Source organism: Lepisosteus oculatus, chromosome 12 (genome assembly GCF_040954835.1).
Source record: "Lepisosteus oculatus isolate fLepOcu1 chromosome 12, fLepOcu1.hap2, whole genome shotgun sequence".
Classification (NCBI taxonomy): Eukaryota; Metazoa; Chordata; class Actinopteri; order Semionotiformes; family Lepisosteidae; genus Lepisosteus; species Lepisosteus oculatus.
The window spans coordinates 788,813-804,833 of NC_090707.1; the positions used below are offsets into that span (position 1 = coordinate 788,813).

At 37.6% G+C, this 16,021-nt stretch overlaps 1 protein-coding gene across 2 annotated transcripts in view; it reads left to right on the plus strand.

Moving 5' to 3' along the window:
* The window catches only part of thsd7ba (thrombospondin, type I, domain containing 7Ba), a 191,792-nt gene that overhangs the window by 27,175 nt on the left and 148,596 nt on the right, over positions 1-16,021 (plus strand). Inside the window, exons 2-3 of one of the 2 annotated variants that reach the window (XM_015358247.2) lie at positions 6,635-6,935; positions 11,312-11,488. In XM_015358247.2, the coding sequence (XP_015213733.2) occupies positions 11,335-11,488 (154 nt within the window). In that variant the 5' untranslated portion in view covers positions 6,635-6,935; positions 11,312-11,334. The remainder of the gene's footprint in view (positions 1-6,634; positions 6,936-11,311; positions 11,489-16,021) is intronic. The other variant, XM_069196635.1, reaches the window with a different exon arrangement.

Here is a 16,021-nt window from a genome sequence, read left to right on the forward strand (position 1 = left end):
AGTCAAGCACCACTCTGAATAAAATGGGATAATTTTATAACTAGCAGACAATCTGCAGTGAGGAAGTGGCCCTTGCAGTACAGTAAATTGTTTGTTTATCTACAGCTTTAAGACTGGATTTGCCCGGAACGTTTTGAACCAGCTCACCCTTTTCAATCCCAGATCCTGGCCCACAGGCCATGTTTGACATAGTTACCATAGAAACCTGGATTTGTATCTGTACAATAAACAGAATACAAATATATAAAATAGCACTGAAATCAAAGCAGTGTTCTGGTCTAAGAAAATAAGGTCTAAAAAATAAATGTATTAATGTAAATGTAAATTGATATAGAGATTTCTGTGTGATGTTCATTAATCTCCAAAAGCACCATCCATTCATCATCAGAAATCAATTTGCTCCCAGTGCTTGTGGGAGGCAGGACCACACCCTGGGCTTCTCACAGATCTGCCTCCAAATAACCTCAACCTTACTGTTACTAAAGAGCAACCACAAAACAAGCACAAAATAGGGTTTTGTGTTGTCCTCTGCCATAGCTGTTACATCTGTTTGTCGTGTAGGTTTTCCTTATTTAACCAATTACTCCTCCTCCAAAAAAAAAAAAAAATATCTTTATCTGTTGTATTGCAGGGAATTTCTGGAAAGCCACCCCAATCTAATCTTTACTTGTTCTAGATATTTAAGTTATCCATAAAACAGCAGTAGGTCATGTAGTAAGCACATGATTAGACTCACATACTGTATATTTAAATTAATAAGAGCCCACAAGTAATTACATACACACATGTAATACTTAAAAACAGGCTTGTTTTCAAATACAGTATTTGTGTATTAAGTAAAAAAGGCAATTTCACCAAATATATTGCGGGTTTCAATACAGAATCAACTGGTTCTATGGTGGAAGTCTTTAGGGGGTCTCCGAGTCCGACATCAACGGCTATTCATTGTCCATCCTCCCGCTCTGACACCAATGTAACAACCGCAGGTTTCAGTACGGAATGGAGCAGGCATGGGACTCAGGGAATGGGGTTGAACAACACATTTATTAACTTGAACCGGGAAAGGTACACACACAAGGACAGGGGTTACAGAGCTGCATCTTCCCTAACACACAGACACGAAGGGAAGAGGCTGTCTCCCAGCCTCCGCCCCACTATATACAGTCCCATAGTCCCGCCCCCAGGTGCTGTTCTCAGCCTGCCTTGCGTGCGCATGGCTAAGGAGCCCCGTGTGATGCTACAATAACATAACCGACGCATGGAACACACTGGGACGTAACACTGTGTTATATACTATGTCAAAGCACTTACACAGCAGTTGGTATGCTTGCTAGCTTCAAAACTGGCAATGTTTTTTCTTCCTAAAGCAGATTGATCTAATATTGATAAGGACATATGAAAGTTTGCGAAGTATAGCAATGCATATTCCTGTAATGAAACATGCACAACAGCCGAGATGAGTAGCCAGGCTTTTGAAAACTCAGCATGAAAAGAAAAACACACAGTACAGATAAATCTGTAACTTTAAAACGAATAGTACATTGTAAAAAATTAAACTAATAGGCTCTTTCAGAATACTTGCGGTACGATGGAGTAACACTAATGATGTAAAAATGGTTAAAAAAACATGGTGTAAATTCCTTTCAGAGAAAATATGATTGAATATACATCTGGAACGAAACTGTTTAGCCATTCCAACCTTCAATTTCATCCCTGGTTCCACACCCTTTGGACTATTTACATGTAGAACTAACTTTAATAAGCTTCACTTCATGTGCCACTGCTAGATGTCTTATACTAAGGATCCTAGTTTAAATCCACTAAGCTGCTGGGACAGCTGTTCAGATTGTCCGAGACAGGTGGAGGACAGACTGATGGTCTGCCTTATCAATGAACCTCAGCCACCATAACCTGATTAAAAATAACCCCTCCCCTCCATATTGCCACCAGGAAGCACTTCGGAGTATTTGCATTCTCCATGCTTTCTTATCACTTTGCAGCTGAGACTGCTGTATTAGTGCCAGTTCAAGGTATTTTGTTAATTATAAACTGTTTAACTAGGTTAGGCACTGAGATGGAACATCTTGCACAATTTGTAGTTCCTTTCCTCACTTGGAGGCTGAGTTTAATTAGGTCTGTACTGTGTCTTCCTTCTTGTGGACGGAATTAATTCATTTTAGGTATCTTTTTAATTAGAATACTGGATAAAATATTTTTTTTCAATTCCTTTTCCAAAATACAGTATTCTTTGCTCTTGTGTGTGGCTTTTCTAGCCTGGATACATGCACACAGGAAGTGAAGAGCACCCAATTAAATTCAGAGATGACAAGAAGATTTTCCTTTGCAGGCCTGACAGGAGTTTTATCCTCTGACCTTGTTGGGCAATACTATCTTGTTTGTTTTCTCTTTTTAAACCTTTAAAGAAGATTCATGACAGATTCCATTTCTTCTGTGTTACTTAGGAGTCTTTTTTTTTGGTCTTCCACTGAGATGCAAACATGAATGTCATTTCAGAGCAAACAAACTGTAAGGAAACTCATTATTTCATTTTTGTTTCCAATTTGCCTATATCTACATATGACATTGAAAAGAAAAACAACACATAAATGTTTTTAGAAAGCAGATATCCCATAAAAAAGGTCTTTCTTTTTTGTATTAGCACTTAGTCTCATCCTTCCTTTTGGGATTTCAAATTGCAGTATTGAAACCCAAGACTTTATTGTTACACTTCACTTGGAATGTAAAAAAAAGCAACAATCTTATTTCACAAGAGGTGGCAGTTTAACCAAGGCCTTAAAAGCTACAGTTTTTGGATAGACCTGTGAAATTGTATCGAGATCATTCAAAAAGACCCCTAAAAGAGGTAAAATCCTGTGATGAGAGAAATATAAATTGCTGTGTTAAGTTGTACTAAAATGCTTAATTTCTTAAATGCTTTAAGTTAACAACACATGCAACTAAGTACATTTTACCAAAAATATCCATTAGGCAGATCTGTAAACTATAAGCACTGCCATTAAATGTTTGTTAAGGAGATAGCATTAAAAGAATACAGAATACAGATTTAATTTATTTATCATATGTGGTATTTAGCCCAGATAGACTGGTACAACCCTAAAGATAAGAGTACTGTAGTTTAACATAATTTGAACAACAGAAATATGAACACATTAACCTTGCTCATAATGGATTAATTAGTAAACTGAATAATATGGTAATTCAGCAACTGGTTGCTGAATTAAGCAGTGTTCATTGATAGTAGACTAGTCCAAGTAAAGCAATGAGACTGTAACTTTAATATGTATAATGTTTTATTGATTTGTTATTTTGACACCCGATTATTATTTCGATTTATTTAGCAGTATTACCAGCCCAATACTGGCCCAAGTGGGCAGCAATGATAAGCAAACACAGCAATGTATGGCTCACAGATATTGGATAAAGTGTGCTTTTGGAGTGACAGGAGATAAATTGGATATATTCCCACAGGCAATGATATCTTTTAAAACTGTACTTACAGAGGGATATCTAAACAAAGTATTGTCCTGTTCTGAAATTCAGTTCTGCAGCTCTGTAGTTTTTGATTTATTTTACTTCATAAAAGATAAATGTGTCCTGACTGGAAGGCCGCACCACAGTGTATGTTATCACTATAGCTCTATAAGACAAATAAAGGAGTTATACAATCCTACCTACTTCCTTTTTAAACACATGGAAGGAAGGGTTCTAAACAAGAAAATTAGCATAGAAATCTAAAAAAAATTAACTTCAAGCTTCGTGTTTGTAGGAAGTCTTATTTATTTTCTTTTTGTAATTTTAACTTGTGTATGGTTTTTACCTTGTTCAAGCTATTTAATATATTTTCAAATGAAGAACTCAAAAAGAGACAAGGAGATAATTATTTTGATATTCACACCAAATCCTATTTCTTATTTACATTTTGCCTATGAATTTCTCCACTGGTTCTGGTGTGTGTTCATAAAGCATTTGTTTTCTGTATCTTGCTCATAGAAGGTGTCCCTTATGTTAATTTAAGAACAAATTAAACTGTAAAAAGTGAAACCTAATATTAGGTCATTTCAAAATTGAATTTAAGCGTGGAGAACTATATATATATACTATATATTTTACATCTTGACATCCTGAAAAGCCAATTTAATTTCCATAAGGCTACTGTACATACTGTAATAGTTTGACAGTTTCTACAGAATACATCAAATCTTCTGTTTGCGTCAAGGTCTTTAAAAAGTCAATAGTAGAAAGATTAACTCAGTTCAGTGTTTGGTTGTGATGCTTTCAGCAACAGTTTCTTTTATTAATTTAAGCACAGATTTAAGCAAACATTATATCTAGAATTGTGTGTCAAAGGACACTGAAATAACTGTCATTTAGTGGCAGAATAATATGTGGTAAAAATAGTACCATCGCCTTTGCAGGCTTAGGCCAGTAATTATGATGTATTACAACTCGGGTAGCATGTTTAAGCTGTGTTTAACACTAGTTCTGATTTTTGGAACAGAAAAACATTTTAAAGATCTTCTGCAAATTTGCTGGAACTGCCCATCAGAACCAGTGTTAACGTGTGTGACGCTGAAATGTTCCCCTTAAGTCAATAAACCTTATTCCAGAGATCCTTTAAAGTGGTGAAAAAACACAAAGCAGGAAAAAATTAAACAAGGGATAAATGGAAAAGAGATAACTCCCTGGGAAATAGCGCCAGTTCGAAAAGACTTGAAGGGTAGTGAAGCTGGAAGGCAGTGGTCACAGGCCAAGCGAGGGCTAATAGAAACAGGGAGTGTAAGGGCTGTATTCCCAGGGTGGGTTTGGCCTAACGTAGACAAGTAGTAATTGCATGTCAGCCAGGAAGAATAACCAGTACAAGTGTTTGACAAAGATGTATACCAATTCGAAAAACATTGATAAGACAGGCTTGATAAAGATAAATTGGTAAACTAATCCCTAAATGGTCCTTTTGTTATTTGGCCCTAAACCCACCAAGTGCTGAGGAGCCATGTATGGGTGGTTTCCATGCAGTATGCATAATCCCTATGGCCTGGCTTTGTGTTCCAGAGCTTATTTACACACAACTGGGCTTGTTGACCACTTGGCACACATGGGCAGATGCTTGTCAACTGCATACAAAGCACAATCTCCTTAACAGTGGGAAAACTGAGGAAAGAAAGAATTACATTTGTCTTCTTCTTTTTATAGTAGACTACTTTTAAAACTATATAAATGCCCTAGATGTTGAGGTCTCAGATATATATATATATATTTTTAATTTGACTTTATTTACTTTTTTTCAATGTTGTACATATTTGTAAATGGCATGACAGCTGTTTACCTGCTTTAAATATTTTAGTCATGAGTGTGGTGAATATGAAAATGGAAACCTAAAATGTCAACCGTTAAAACACATTTTATACATCTGCAAGATATTATTTTAATTTTACGTAAATCCTCTGTGTCCTGGCCAAATTTCCTATTGGCCCTTACCAATCATCACCTCCTAGTACTATGGCTGCCGTTGCATCATCCAGGTGGGGCTGCACACAGGTGGTGGTGGAGGGGAGTCCCCATTACCTGTAAAGCGCTTTGAGTGGAGTGTCCAGAAAAGCGCTATATAATGTAAGCAATTATTATTATTATTATAATTAATTAGCGTGCACATTTAAATCTTAAGTGGAAAAATGTGCAGCTATGCCACACACGGTCAGTGTCCTAAAACATTTATATGTGCACTGTCCCACATGTATTGCAATGTATTACAGTTTGCCATATGCAGATAATTTAGTTTTATAAACAGACATGTCAATAGTATTTGGAATTTTTTAAATAATAATATTTCGGAGGGCTTCACCATTTAAAGCACCTGTTGGGAACACCGGGTGGGACATTTAGTCTTAATATTATGTTTTAAACAGCTGTGACCAGGACTCCACCAGGCCACTGGCCCAGTGCTGCTTGAGCTGGGAGGTTTATGTCAGCCAGAATATCCTTGCCTTCCTCTGAAAGAGTGACCATAGTGGACTGCCTACTGTCCCTGCTGCTGGTGCAGGGGCTGCCCGAGTGAAGGGGAGAGAATGGAATGGTGCTCAGTTTGGTGGATACTGTACCTCCACTATTCTAGCGTGAGACTTTTGCTAATGAATCACATCGATTACCAGCTCTGATTAGCAATTCTTGATTAAAGGGTTGTATAACCTATGTTTTTTGTGAACAATAACAAGTCATTTAAAATTGAAATAACAGATAAAATGAAAATGTTTTAAAACTTTTCTTGTTCTTGAGGTCATTTGTTGAAAGATTTAGTGATGTTTACCCTATATATAAATTAAGAATACAAAAGTATTATTTTAAAGAAAATATAATAGGCCTTTTTATTCCATAATTTTTAAATGCACTTTAGGTTATGAAAGTGCTTAATGTAAGGAATTTAGAAAGAGAAATGGATGCCAATAGATTTGGGACTGAAGCCCTTTACTATTCTCAGAACTGTCATGCAAGACACATCTTTCAGGAAACTTAACTGTATTTTTCCATTTCATATTGCCGAAATAAGGTAGAAAACTATAGTGGGGAGAATTAAATTTGTTCTTTAACCTCACTGAATCCTTTCTCTCTATTTTCTCAGCTTCAGTAGTTTTGGAATCGTCCCTGGAGGAATTTCATTCAGTGACTACTTGACCTAACAATTGCCACTGGGTTATCTCTGGCTGCTGTCGGGATGATTTGACCGGCACATCTTTCAAGTGATGATCTTCCAGAGGGGAGTCACAGAGGATTAGCTGCTGGATGAGGCATCTGGAGAAAGACAAGTCTCTGTTTATCTGCAAAGAGTGTCAGTTATCTTATCAGAAAGGCTGCCATAAGGAAGTGGGAATCTGCACATTTTGCAGTCAGTACAAGGGATGACTGTCTGTCTTCCAATTCAGGTAATAAAATTACCCTAATTCATTTTAACTTAACGATATCACTGCTCTGGATCTAAATGTCATTGTACATTCTGAAATACCCCTATAAACTTAAATCCCCAACTGAAGTTAAAGACAGATTTTCTCTTATTTTGAGATTCTAGTTTACTTTTGTATACAATAGGTTTCAATAGGGTTTGGAGACATAGGCCTCCTTCGTCTACACTGTAAGGAGATGCTACACTGACTGCCTGACTGCGTTCAGAACATGTTGGTTCCAGTTCCACAGTCTGGGGTTAAACATTCAATTTTAATGTTTTAAGTACACAAATGTGTGAATGCATATATATATATACATACTTGTACTATTCTTTCAAGGATTATTGCACTGTGTAGTTTGTATGCACTCTGTTTCACAACCTATAACACTGTCAGGTCTCAACAGCTTTGCTGTCTACTCTGGATAAAAGAACCACTTTCTCAGCTGTTTTCTAACCACATTTTGAGTGCTAAAGTCTCTGTAACGGACAGTTCTTTCCGGACCCTATGCGGACGACACAGTCCGAGGGAGTGGGGAAACACTAGGGAAACGTCATGCAGGAATACGGGGCTGAAGACAGGGGGGCGTGTCCAAGGTGTGCTGGTGCACGGGGGAGGTGTGGCTGAGGCGAACAATCCCAAAGAGTAATCCTTAGAGTATCCAAAAACACACGAGAAAGTCCAAAACCAGGAGATCCATCAAAACACGAAGTTAAAACCACGAAGGCCGGGTCGGAACCGGTGGACAGGGAACGGGAACAGAGGTTAAAACCTTAACGGGACCAGGTGCTTCCAGGTCCCGGACTCGCACGATACGGAAATCAGATGCAGAGCCCGGATGAGCGTCAGTGCCTGGCTTTTAAGGTGGGCTGGGAATGGGGAACAGGTGCACAGAATAAAGTCTCACGTGAAAGGGCTGGAGCACCCTTAAGGAGGGGGGAACTAATATCGTGACAGTCTCAAAGTCTCCATATTACTCATTTTTGTAAATACAAAGAAAATATACAAGTGCAAGAAATAAAATTATTAAAATTACAATAAAATTGCATGTGTTTCATGGAAAGACTGTGCGTGGGTGTCGGGATGATTTCAGGCTGATTTATTTTTTTCAAGTAGGAGAAAATATTGTTTATAAACCCATGCAAAAGTAGGATACCATTAATCTGTAAATACATTAACCAAATATATCTTTTTCATTTTTATACATTAACTACCATGAAATGTAGTGAAGAACAGTCAATAGAACAGTCAACCAAATAGAAATATTGGTAAAAGAAAAAGATAATACTAGATGACAAAGAAGAGGAAAAAAAACAGAAGCTCATTTTTACAGCACCATAAGCTGAAACCCACACTGCCATGAGACCAGAATCAGTTTCTGCTGATAAACATGTGCAAGAAACCTGCCATGCCAGATGGGCTCTTCACTGGAACCCCAGTGTTTTTCATTTTTTTCATTTTTAAAACATCTAAAAGATTTGTGATCCAGTGTGCATTTGAAAGGAAGCCCCCAAGAAGATACAGCCTATATGTGCCAAATATGGTCACTGTATCATATCACTCCTGCATGGCTTTATTACACCAAAGTCTTTCTTTTGTTCTGGAGCCATAACAAGGGCGAAATGTAATCTTTCTACTTTTCTCCAAATATGGGGAATTATTTTAAATATCAGCCTTTCCGACACTGTGACATGGGAATAGGAAAATAACCTAAATGTTATTGAAAAACCCTTGTGTCTACGGATATACAAATAATAAATGATACAAATGTACTGTACCATGGCTATCGGTATCTTAACCACCTCAGATGTAGTGGTGCATAATGTCTAAATCCTCTCCTATAATCCAGTGGGCTTCTGACCCCAACTTCTGACTTCTGACCCCTGGTATGTATTACCTTTGAAGAAAATATATTAACTTCATTTTCTTCCCAATAAAACTAGAGCTGTTCTTATTAATAGAAGTTTCTGAATTCCTGCTAAATACACACATTTGAAATATTAAAGACATCAAATGTAATACAACATTACATTTTAAGATTTATTCATATTTATTTTTATTGTTAATATACAGTGAGGTATTTTTTTTCAGGTAGAGCAGCCTTCTGTAAAACCTCTGTAACACCACCTACTGTACTTCTTTCAAAGAAAAAGTATTGTGTTGAATAATGTAATCAATTAACTCTTTAAACATTTTTTAATGTTTATAAATTCTTGAAACTGATCCTTCATTTTTTAATGTTTTTCGGCCTCCATGTCCTCCTGGATTCTATGGTTTCTATGGAAACCCAAATTCACAAATGAAGTAGAAAGAAAAAAAGAGGGTATAACACAGAAAGGTACTGTAATGAGAATCCCAGATATTCCATCCACACAGAAAATGGGCTGATTGAGCAAATAACTGGGCAGAAGAATAAACAAGGAGAAGCTCTTGGGTTAACAGGATCAGAAATGGATGCCATCATAGCTGCTGCAGCAATCTGGCACAGGCCTGTGGCGTGGAGAGGAGGGTCCCTCTTGATGTGGGGAAACAAATGGAAAGCTGCCACCAACAGTACTTTAGTAGTTGTTTCATCGGCATAATCAAACATTAATTATTGTGACCACCTGTTCACCGAGGGGCAGACACAGAGAATCCATCCCTGAGTGAATGTTTCGCATACTATTATGAGGTGAGCATGCTGAATTTAAAATAGAGGACTTGTATCAGATTGTGACAAACTGCAATGTGTGATCTTGTGACTAAATGCAGCTTTCGCGATATGCTTTGCAGAATTCATAAAGCTGTGCTGGTTCTCTTATAATATCTGTTTCTTGGTGGAATAGTAACAAGTTTGATTTGTTGTGGTTAGATAGAAATAAGCAAATTAAAGAGTTCTTTTTGCTCAGACATTGAAAAGACAGAGCAGCATCCCTCCTCTTTGCCATGGGCCTTAGATGAAAACCGATATGAATGACTTATCTTAGGTTTCTCACTCATTTTGAACTTTATTGAACAAATGTCTTGTTCTCCATGGTTAATCATATTTAATCATCCTTTTGAATTAGAATACCATTAATGTTAAAGGAACAGTACACAGCACAAAATAAAACCGAATGACAAATGATGCCAGTGAAATAACAATGCTATCCTTTTGTTTCAAATGATCTTATTGATGTTATTAGTTATCAAACACCATTATACAGTGAGATTTTATATTGTGTAAGAAACAATCGAGAAATAGCTATGCAGGTATAATAAGGTAAAAATGGGAAACTGTACACTTGCCAGTTTCACATCCTTTAGGAAATATGCCTGATGTGCTCTCTGGCATTGAAGAAGCATAAGTATGTAATTGGCATATGTTTGTGTACATAAATGCCTGGTCTATGTGAACCAATAGGGAATGGGTTTCGAACCCATCAGCAGTTTAGCATAGGTACTTTAATTTACTTCAGACCGGGCTCTGAGGAATTGTTTCTGCCCTGTTTGCATTCAGGGATAGAAGTGTTTTCTAAACCAGATTCAGCCAGCGGTGACATTCACTGAATGGAAAGGGATAAGAATCTCATTTACTGGAATGAACTCAGCCTTTGGAAATTGTTAGGAACAGCTGGCTTTCTTCAGGAATCATGTTGAAATATTTTAATCATGTATACGGTATATAGAGGGAGACTGAAAGAAATATTTTTGTGCAGCGCACACAACATTTAAATGTTATTATTGGCTTTTATAGCTCTAAATCTCTCATTTCTGACCAATTTTTCTTTCAATTTATATACACACAGTTCAGGCTGCAGTGTGTCAATATAATTGATCAGAGGAATGACAGAAAAATTCACCTTCAAATGTGATTTTCAGCTGCTAGCATCCTCAAAATCATGGCCAGTAGAAGATGCACGTAAACTGTATGTTAAAACTCAGTAGAAACAGATAAGCTTCAGTGGTAAAGTATTGATAAAATGACAGTGAATTTTGAAAATTGACATCTTGCCTGGGGGACAAGTCTGAAATAACAGAGAGAGCAACCCACACATTAATACAGAATACAAAATGTTCAACATTTCACATATCACAAATACCATATTTGATACATGAAACATAAAAAGTAGAATAAAGTAGAAGAGTGGATGTGGTAAGTGTCCAGGTTGCTGTAGTAAGCAATGTTGGTGGACCAGTAGGTGGAATTGTTCTCTAGACCATTTTTGAATGCTTCAGTATAAAGACTGGGGACACTGTGCTGCAGCAGGGGCTCTCCTCCAGATGAGATATTAAATTGAGGCCATTAAAGATTTTCTTTTTGAATAATGCTGCATATTATTATGGGAATGCTTAAACGTGCCCAATGCTCCTTTAACGGCTGTGCTTTGCTTTTGCAGGAGTAAGAAAGGGACGGAAGTCAATGGTCTGGACTATGCTTCTAAATGATGACTCGGGAGCAGGTGCCTGTAAATGGCTGGTTTGGAAGTATCTTCTCCTCTCCATGTTCCTTGTGGCAACACTGACCAAGGCAGACCTAGAAGATCCAAAGGATAAATACTACACATGGAAAACAGGTAGGACAGATCCAGGGTGTTTACCTGTCATGCCGCAGAGATCTGTGATTTCAGACCTTTATCTTAGCCTTAGACATTCAGTACCCTGGGCTATGACACCTCATGGTGTGTCATCACAGTGCTTCTGTGTTGAGATTGCTCATCGAAGCAGTACACACAACTCCATGGGCTTCTCCAGGATCAGCAGTAACGCCTGGACTAGTGGACACAAGTAGGAAAAGGATTTTAGAGTGTCAACCAGCTGCAGTATGTGGCCGTGTGCTGTGGGTGAAGCTGATGCTTTGGGTCCTGGGTAAATAGCCGGCCCTTCAAGCAGCTGGCAATAACACCCACGTGCGCGGGAGAGCCCAATGGCCTCTCCTACCTTATAAACTTTCCTGTGTTCTTGTAAATTACAATGTCTTGCATACTGAAAAGACAAGACGGAACAAGTAAAGGTTTATTCCCTGCTGAAAAGAGAAGAAAGGAAACACAATGTTTCGGTGCCTTCTTTGGATGAAACGTTGTGTTTCCTTCCTTCTCTTTCCAGCATGGAATAAACCTTTACTTGTTCCTTTGCAGCCTACGCATGCTGACGCAGCTCCCTACTTCAACTACACTATTGTTTGTAGTGTAATAAACAATGTAATCAAATTTTGTTGTATGTGTATACAAAACCCATTTAAATTGCCATATATTTGAACAGATTTGGTGTGTTATCACCATGGCAAAGGCTTAATTATTAAAGCCCCCTCATACTCTTCTTTCCACAAGACTTAAAAACTTCTCTTTTGACCCTGTGAGGGAAATTACTTCAAGCGCAGGCAGATGTGCAGCTTCTCTCCTCTGGATGGACTCCAGAGCAGCGATGCCTTTCTTGTTAAGTGACAACCAAAATTGTGCGCCATTTACTGTGCACAAATACCACACCAGGTCTGATTAGTGCATTTTACAATTTGAACAATTTTCTTTGCTTACAATTTTCTGTTTTAACTATATTTTTAAAACATTTGCTTTTTTTAATCATTAATATTAATGATCATGGTAACACGGTGTTTAGAGGCACATCATAATTTAACAACATCGACACCTTTATTATTATTATTATTATTATTATTATTATTATTATTATTATTATTATTATTATTATTATTATTATTATTATTATTACCTTAGTTTGTTTTCATAGGTACTTCAAACTCGGTGTCTAAGGTCCTATTTATACATATATACATATTTATAATATCCATTTCTGGTATTTGTACATAATACTTTTTAAAAGAGAAATGCACTCTCACTTTTTTATAAAATGAAGTTTCAGTGTATAGCTTTCCTAAGTCTCAATAAAGTGTTCCTGAGACCCTGTGTGGTACTAGGGTAGTACAGTACAGTGTATGTGTCATCATCACTGCAACTGCATGGCTTCTGCTCAAGGTTGTTAACATACTGTACATATATATGCAGATTGTAGATTTTTCATCGGTAACACAGTGGTGACAGAATTGCAGCAGAAACTGCAATCACATATAATGATTTATGGAGTAATCCGCCTACAGTCTTCAAAGACTAAGTAATGGTTCACTGTTATGCTTTCTGGTGGGTTTATTAGCATGGTGAGGGTATTATAAAAAAAGACAGATTTTCTCACATTTTATTTTCTGTAACCAGAAAGGGCCCATCTATCTCTAAATTCGTGTTAGGTCTTTTTTTTTTTAAATAATCACACTTTATTATTTAATTGTACTAGAATAGCTGGTATTACTTTTCCTTCTACTGCTGTTATTACTACAACCATAAAATTATATTATTAGTAATCATGATTAAAGTAATGCCAAAAGTAGTAAGAGTATGGTCAGCAGTCTGACATTTACATGGTTTAGGTGTTTTCTTTAAATAAATAAAAAACTGGCCAAATGAAAATGTTTTAGAAAACAGTGAAACACTATTTGTGTGTAGGTGTGTGTTTGAGTGTATTGGCACTTCTGCTGTCATATTTAAAATATGAGCAGGCGACACTGACAACATATGGCTAATGGCTTCAAGCCATGGTTGTAAATAAAGCAGACATAAATTGATCAGAAGAGACCTCATACAATTTCAAGAGCAATAGACATAAATGACACTATTTATGAATGACTTTTAGCAATAACATGGCATTGGGCTGCATCTAAACTGCTACAGTACCTACATTACAGACTAAATGATCAACCTGGTGAATTCAAATATTTTTTAAGGCAAAGATCTTAACACAAGAACATAAGAAAGGTTGCAAACAAGGTGGCCTCTAGGCCCATTTTGTTGATGTGATAGTTTGAAAAATTGAAATTTTAAATTTTGTCCAGCCAGCTCTTGAAAAAGGCCAAAGTTTGGGCATCATTCTCTTTACTGGAAGTAAGATGCAGATATACTCAATCTTTCGTGCAAAAAAGTGACCATGTACAGTTGTTTCAGTAGTGATTATGAAAGTCTATTTTGAACATGAATAGATTACGATAACAAGAACTTCCTTAGTTGGTGCTTTTAAAAGCTGGTTTAATAAGTTGTCATTACCCATTTGTTCTGTATCAATTCCTATATTCCTCATAACTTTATCCCAATCAAATTGTTTGAAGTTGAAATTTTCCTGTTATATAACATCACCTTTGCTGCATATTGTACATATCTTCCTGTTTTCATACATAGTAATCTCATGATCACATTGGGTGGCCTTTAGAAAATACCTATTAAGCCTTTTGAAAAATTGTTTCTGTCTTAACCCATACAGATTCTGAACTGCTTCTTGCTTCAGGCCACAAACGGGAAGAGGCCCTTTACTATTTCTAGTCCATTTGTACTGTAGTAAATCATTCCAAGGAACTCATCCTCAGCCATTTCTTGAAAGAAACCGGGGTATCAGAGCTCGTTCCGTACTATCACAGTTTACAGTATGTGTACCAATCAATTGGGTAATTCTGGATTGCGCAGAAAGGCAGGCAAATCCACACCTGAGGCTTTCCTTCGTTTGTGGACACTATACTGTCTATAAGTCTAATAACTTTCCACTATCCCGTCCTCCTTTCTATTTGTGAGGGTAGGCTCTCAGGTCTCCTAGGGCCCATCACTCCTCCTACTTTCCTCTAGGCTGTCAGTGCCTTGATCCGTCTCAAATAAGGCCTGGAATTGGTTGGACATTGCAAGCTCGGGGGAAGCCTTTTTTGTATGCTGCACAGGCCCTGCCGTGTCGCTGCTGCCTGTGCTCAGCCACCCAGTCTTGTCTCCCTCTCTGCTGTGAGACCTCAGTGGTAGCAGATCCCCTCAGCAGCCTCTGTGCCTCCTGGCCCTCTGCTCATGGGGGGAACACAATCTCTGTACGGGGCGTGCCACCAGCTTCCAGCAGCTCAAGGTGCTCAACGAGTTGACTGCATTCTCCAAAGTCCCCCATAAACCCCATATTCCATAAACCACACACTGCAATAGCCTGATACTGCTATTTAATTTTGCCTATATGTTAAATATAGTTTATTATAAATTTGTATTCCATCTCAAGGCTCCACATATCTGTTCTTTTAACATCCATCCATCCATTTTTCGAGCTGGTTTATCCAAGGGTTGCAGGCATTATGAACGGGAATGATAAGCTATAGTTAGACAGGGTTGCAGGGCAGCTGGAGTCTATCCAGGCAAGCAGTGGGCACAAGGCAGGACACAACCTAGATGGGATGTTAGTCAATCACAGGGCACACTGACACAGACATGCACATGCACCACAACCAGAAGCCAGTGACCTACTATTGTGTCTTGGAGCTTTGGGAGGAAACCGGAGTGCCCGGAGGCAAAAACAGGGAGAACAGACAAACTCCACGCAGACAGCACCAAAGGAATTGAAACCAGGGTCCCAGCTGTGCAAGGCAGCAACCCTAACCATTGAGCCACCTTTCCACCATGTTGCATGACATATCCGATTTTAATTTTGCTCTAATTTTGAACATATAGATTGTGAGAGAAAAGCTTACATTTCTAAATGCAGAGAATATGATTAATTCATAAATTTTCTTATGGGATTAATAAAGTATTATCTATCCATCCATCCATCCATCCATCCATCTAATTCAGAAAGCAAAGCTGTCCTTAGCATGAGAGGCAGTAAACTGCAGTCACAGAATATATAACTATGTCGTTTCCAAACAATACTGTTGGAGACCTTTTCCCTTGACCCTGAACTGATCTTCAGCTATGATCTCTGCTTTGTCCTGGACCTGCTCCAAAGGACAAACTAAATTATGGGGAGGCATTATGAACTGGAATTATAACCAGCAGCAGACAGTTCAATCACAGTATTTAAAAAGCAAATTCCTTTCTCTTTACAAAATTATGATGATGGGCCTTTACCAACTGTTTCTAACCTTAGGGAAGTAGAGGCTTTGTCTTAATCAGTTTTAATTTGACTCTATCTTCCTTATCTACCATTTTTGTGGCCAAACATTCACTGATATTATATATGCCAGACAGCAGTGGCAGAGATCATGATCATACTTTAAAAACTAAATTAAGAGTAATAAAAAATGTTTTTTAAGA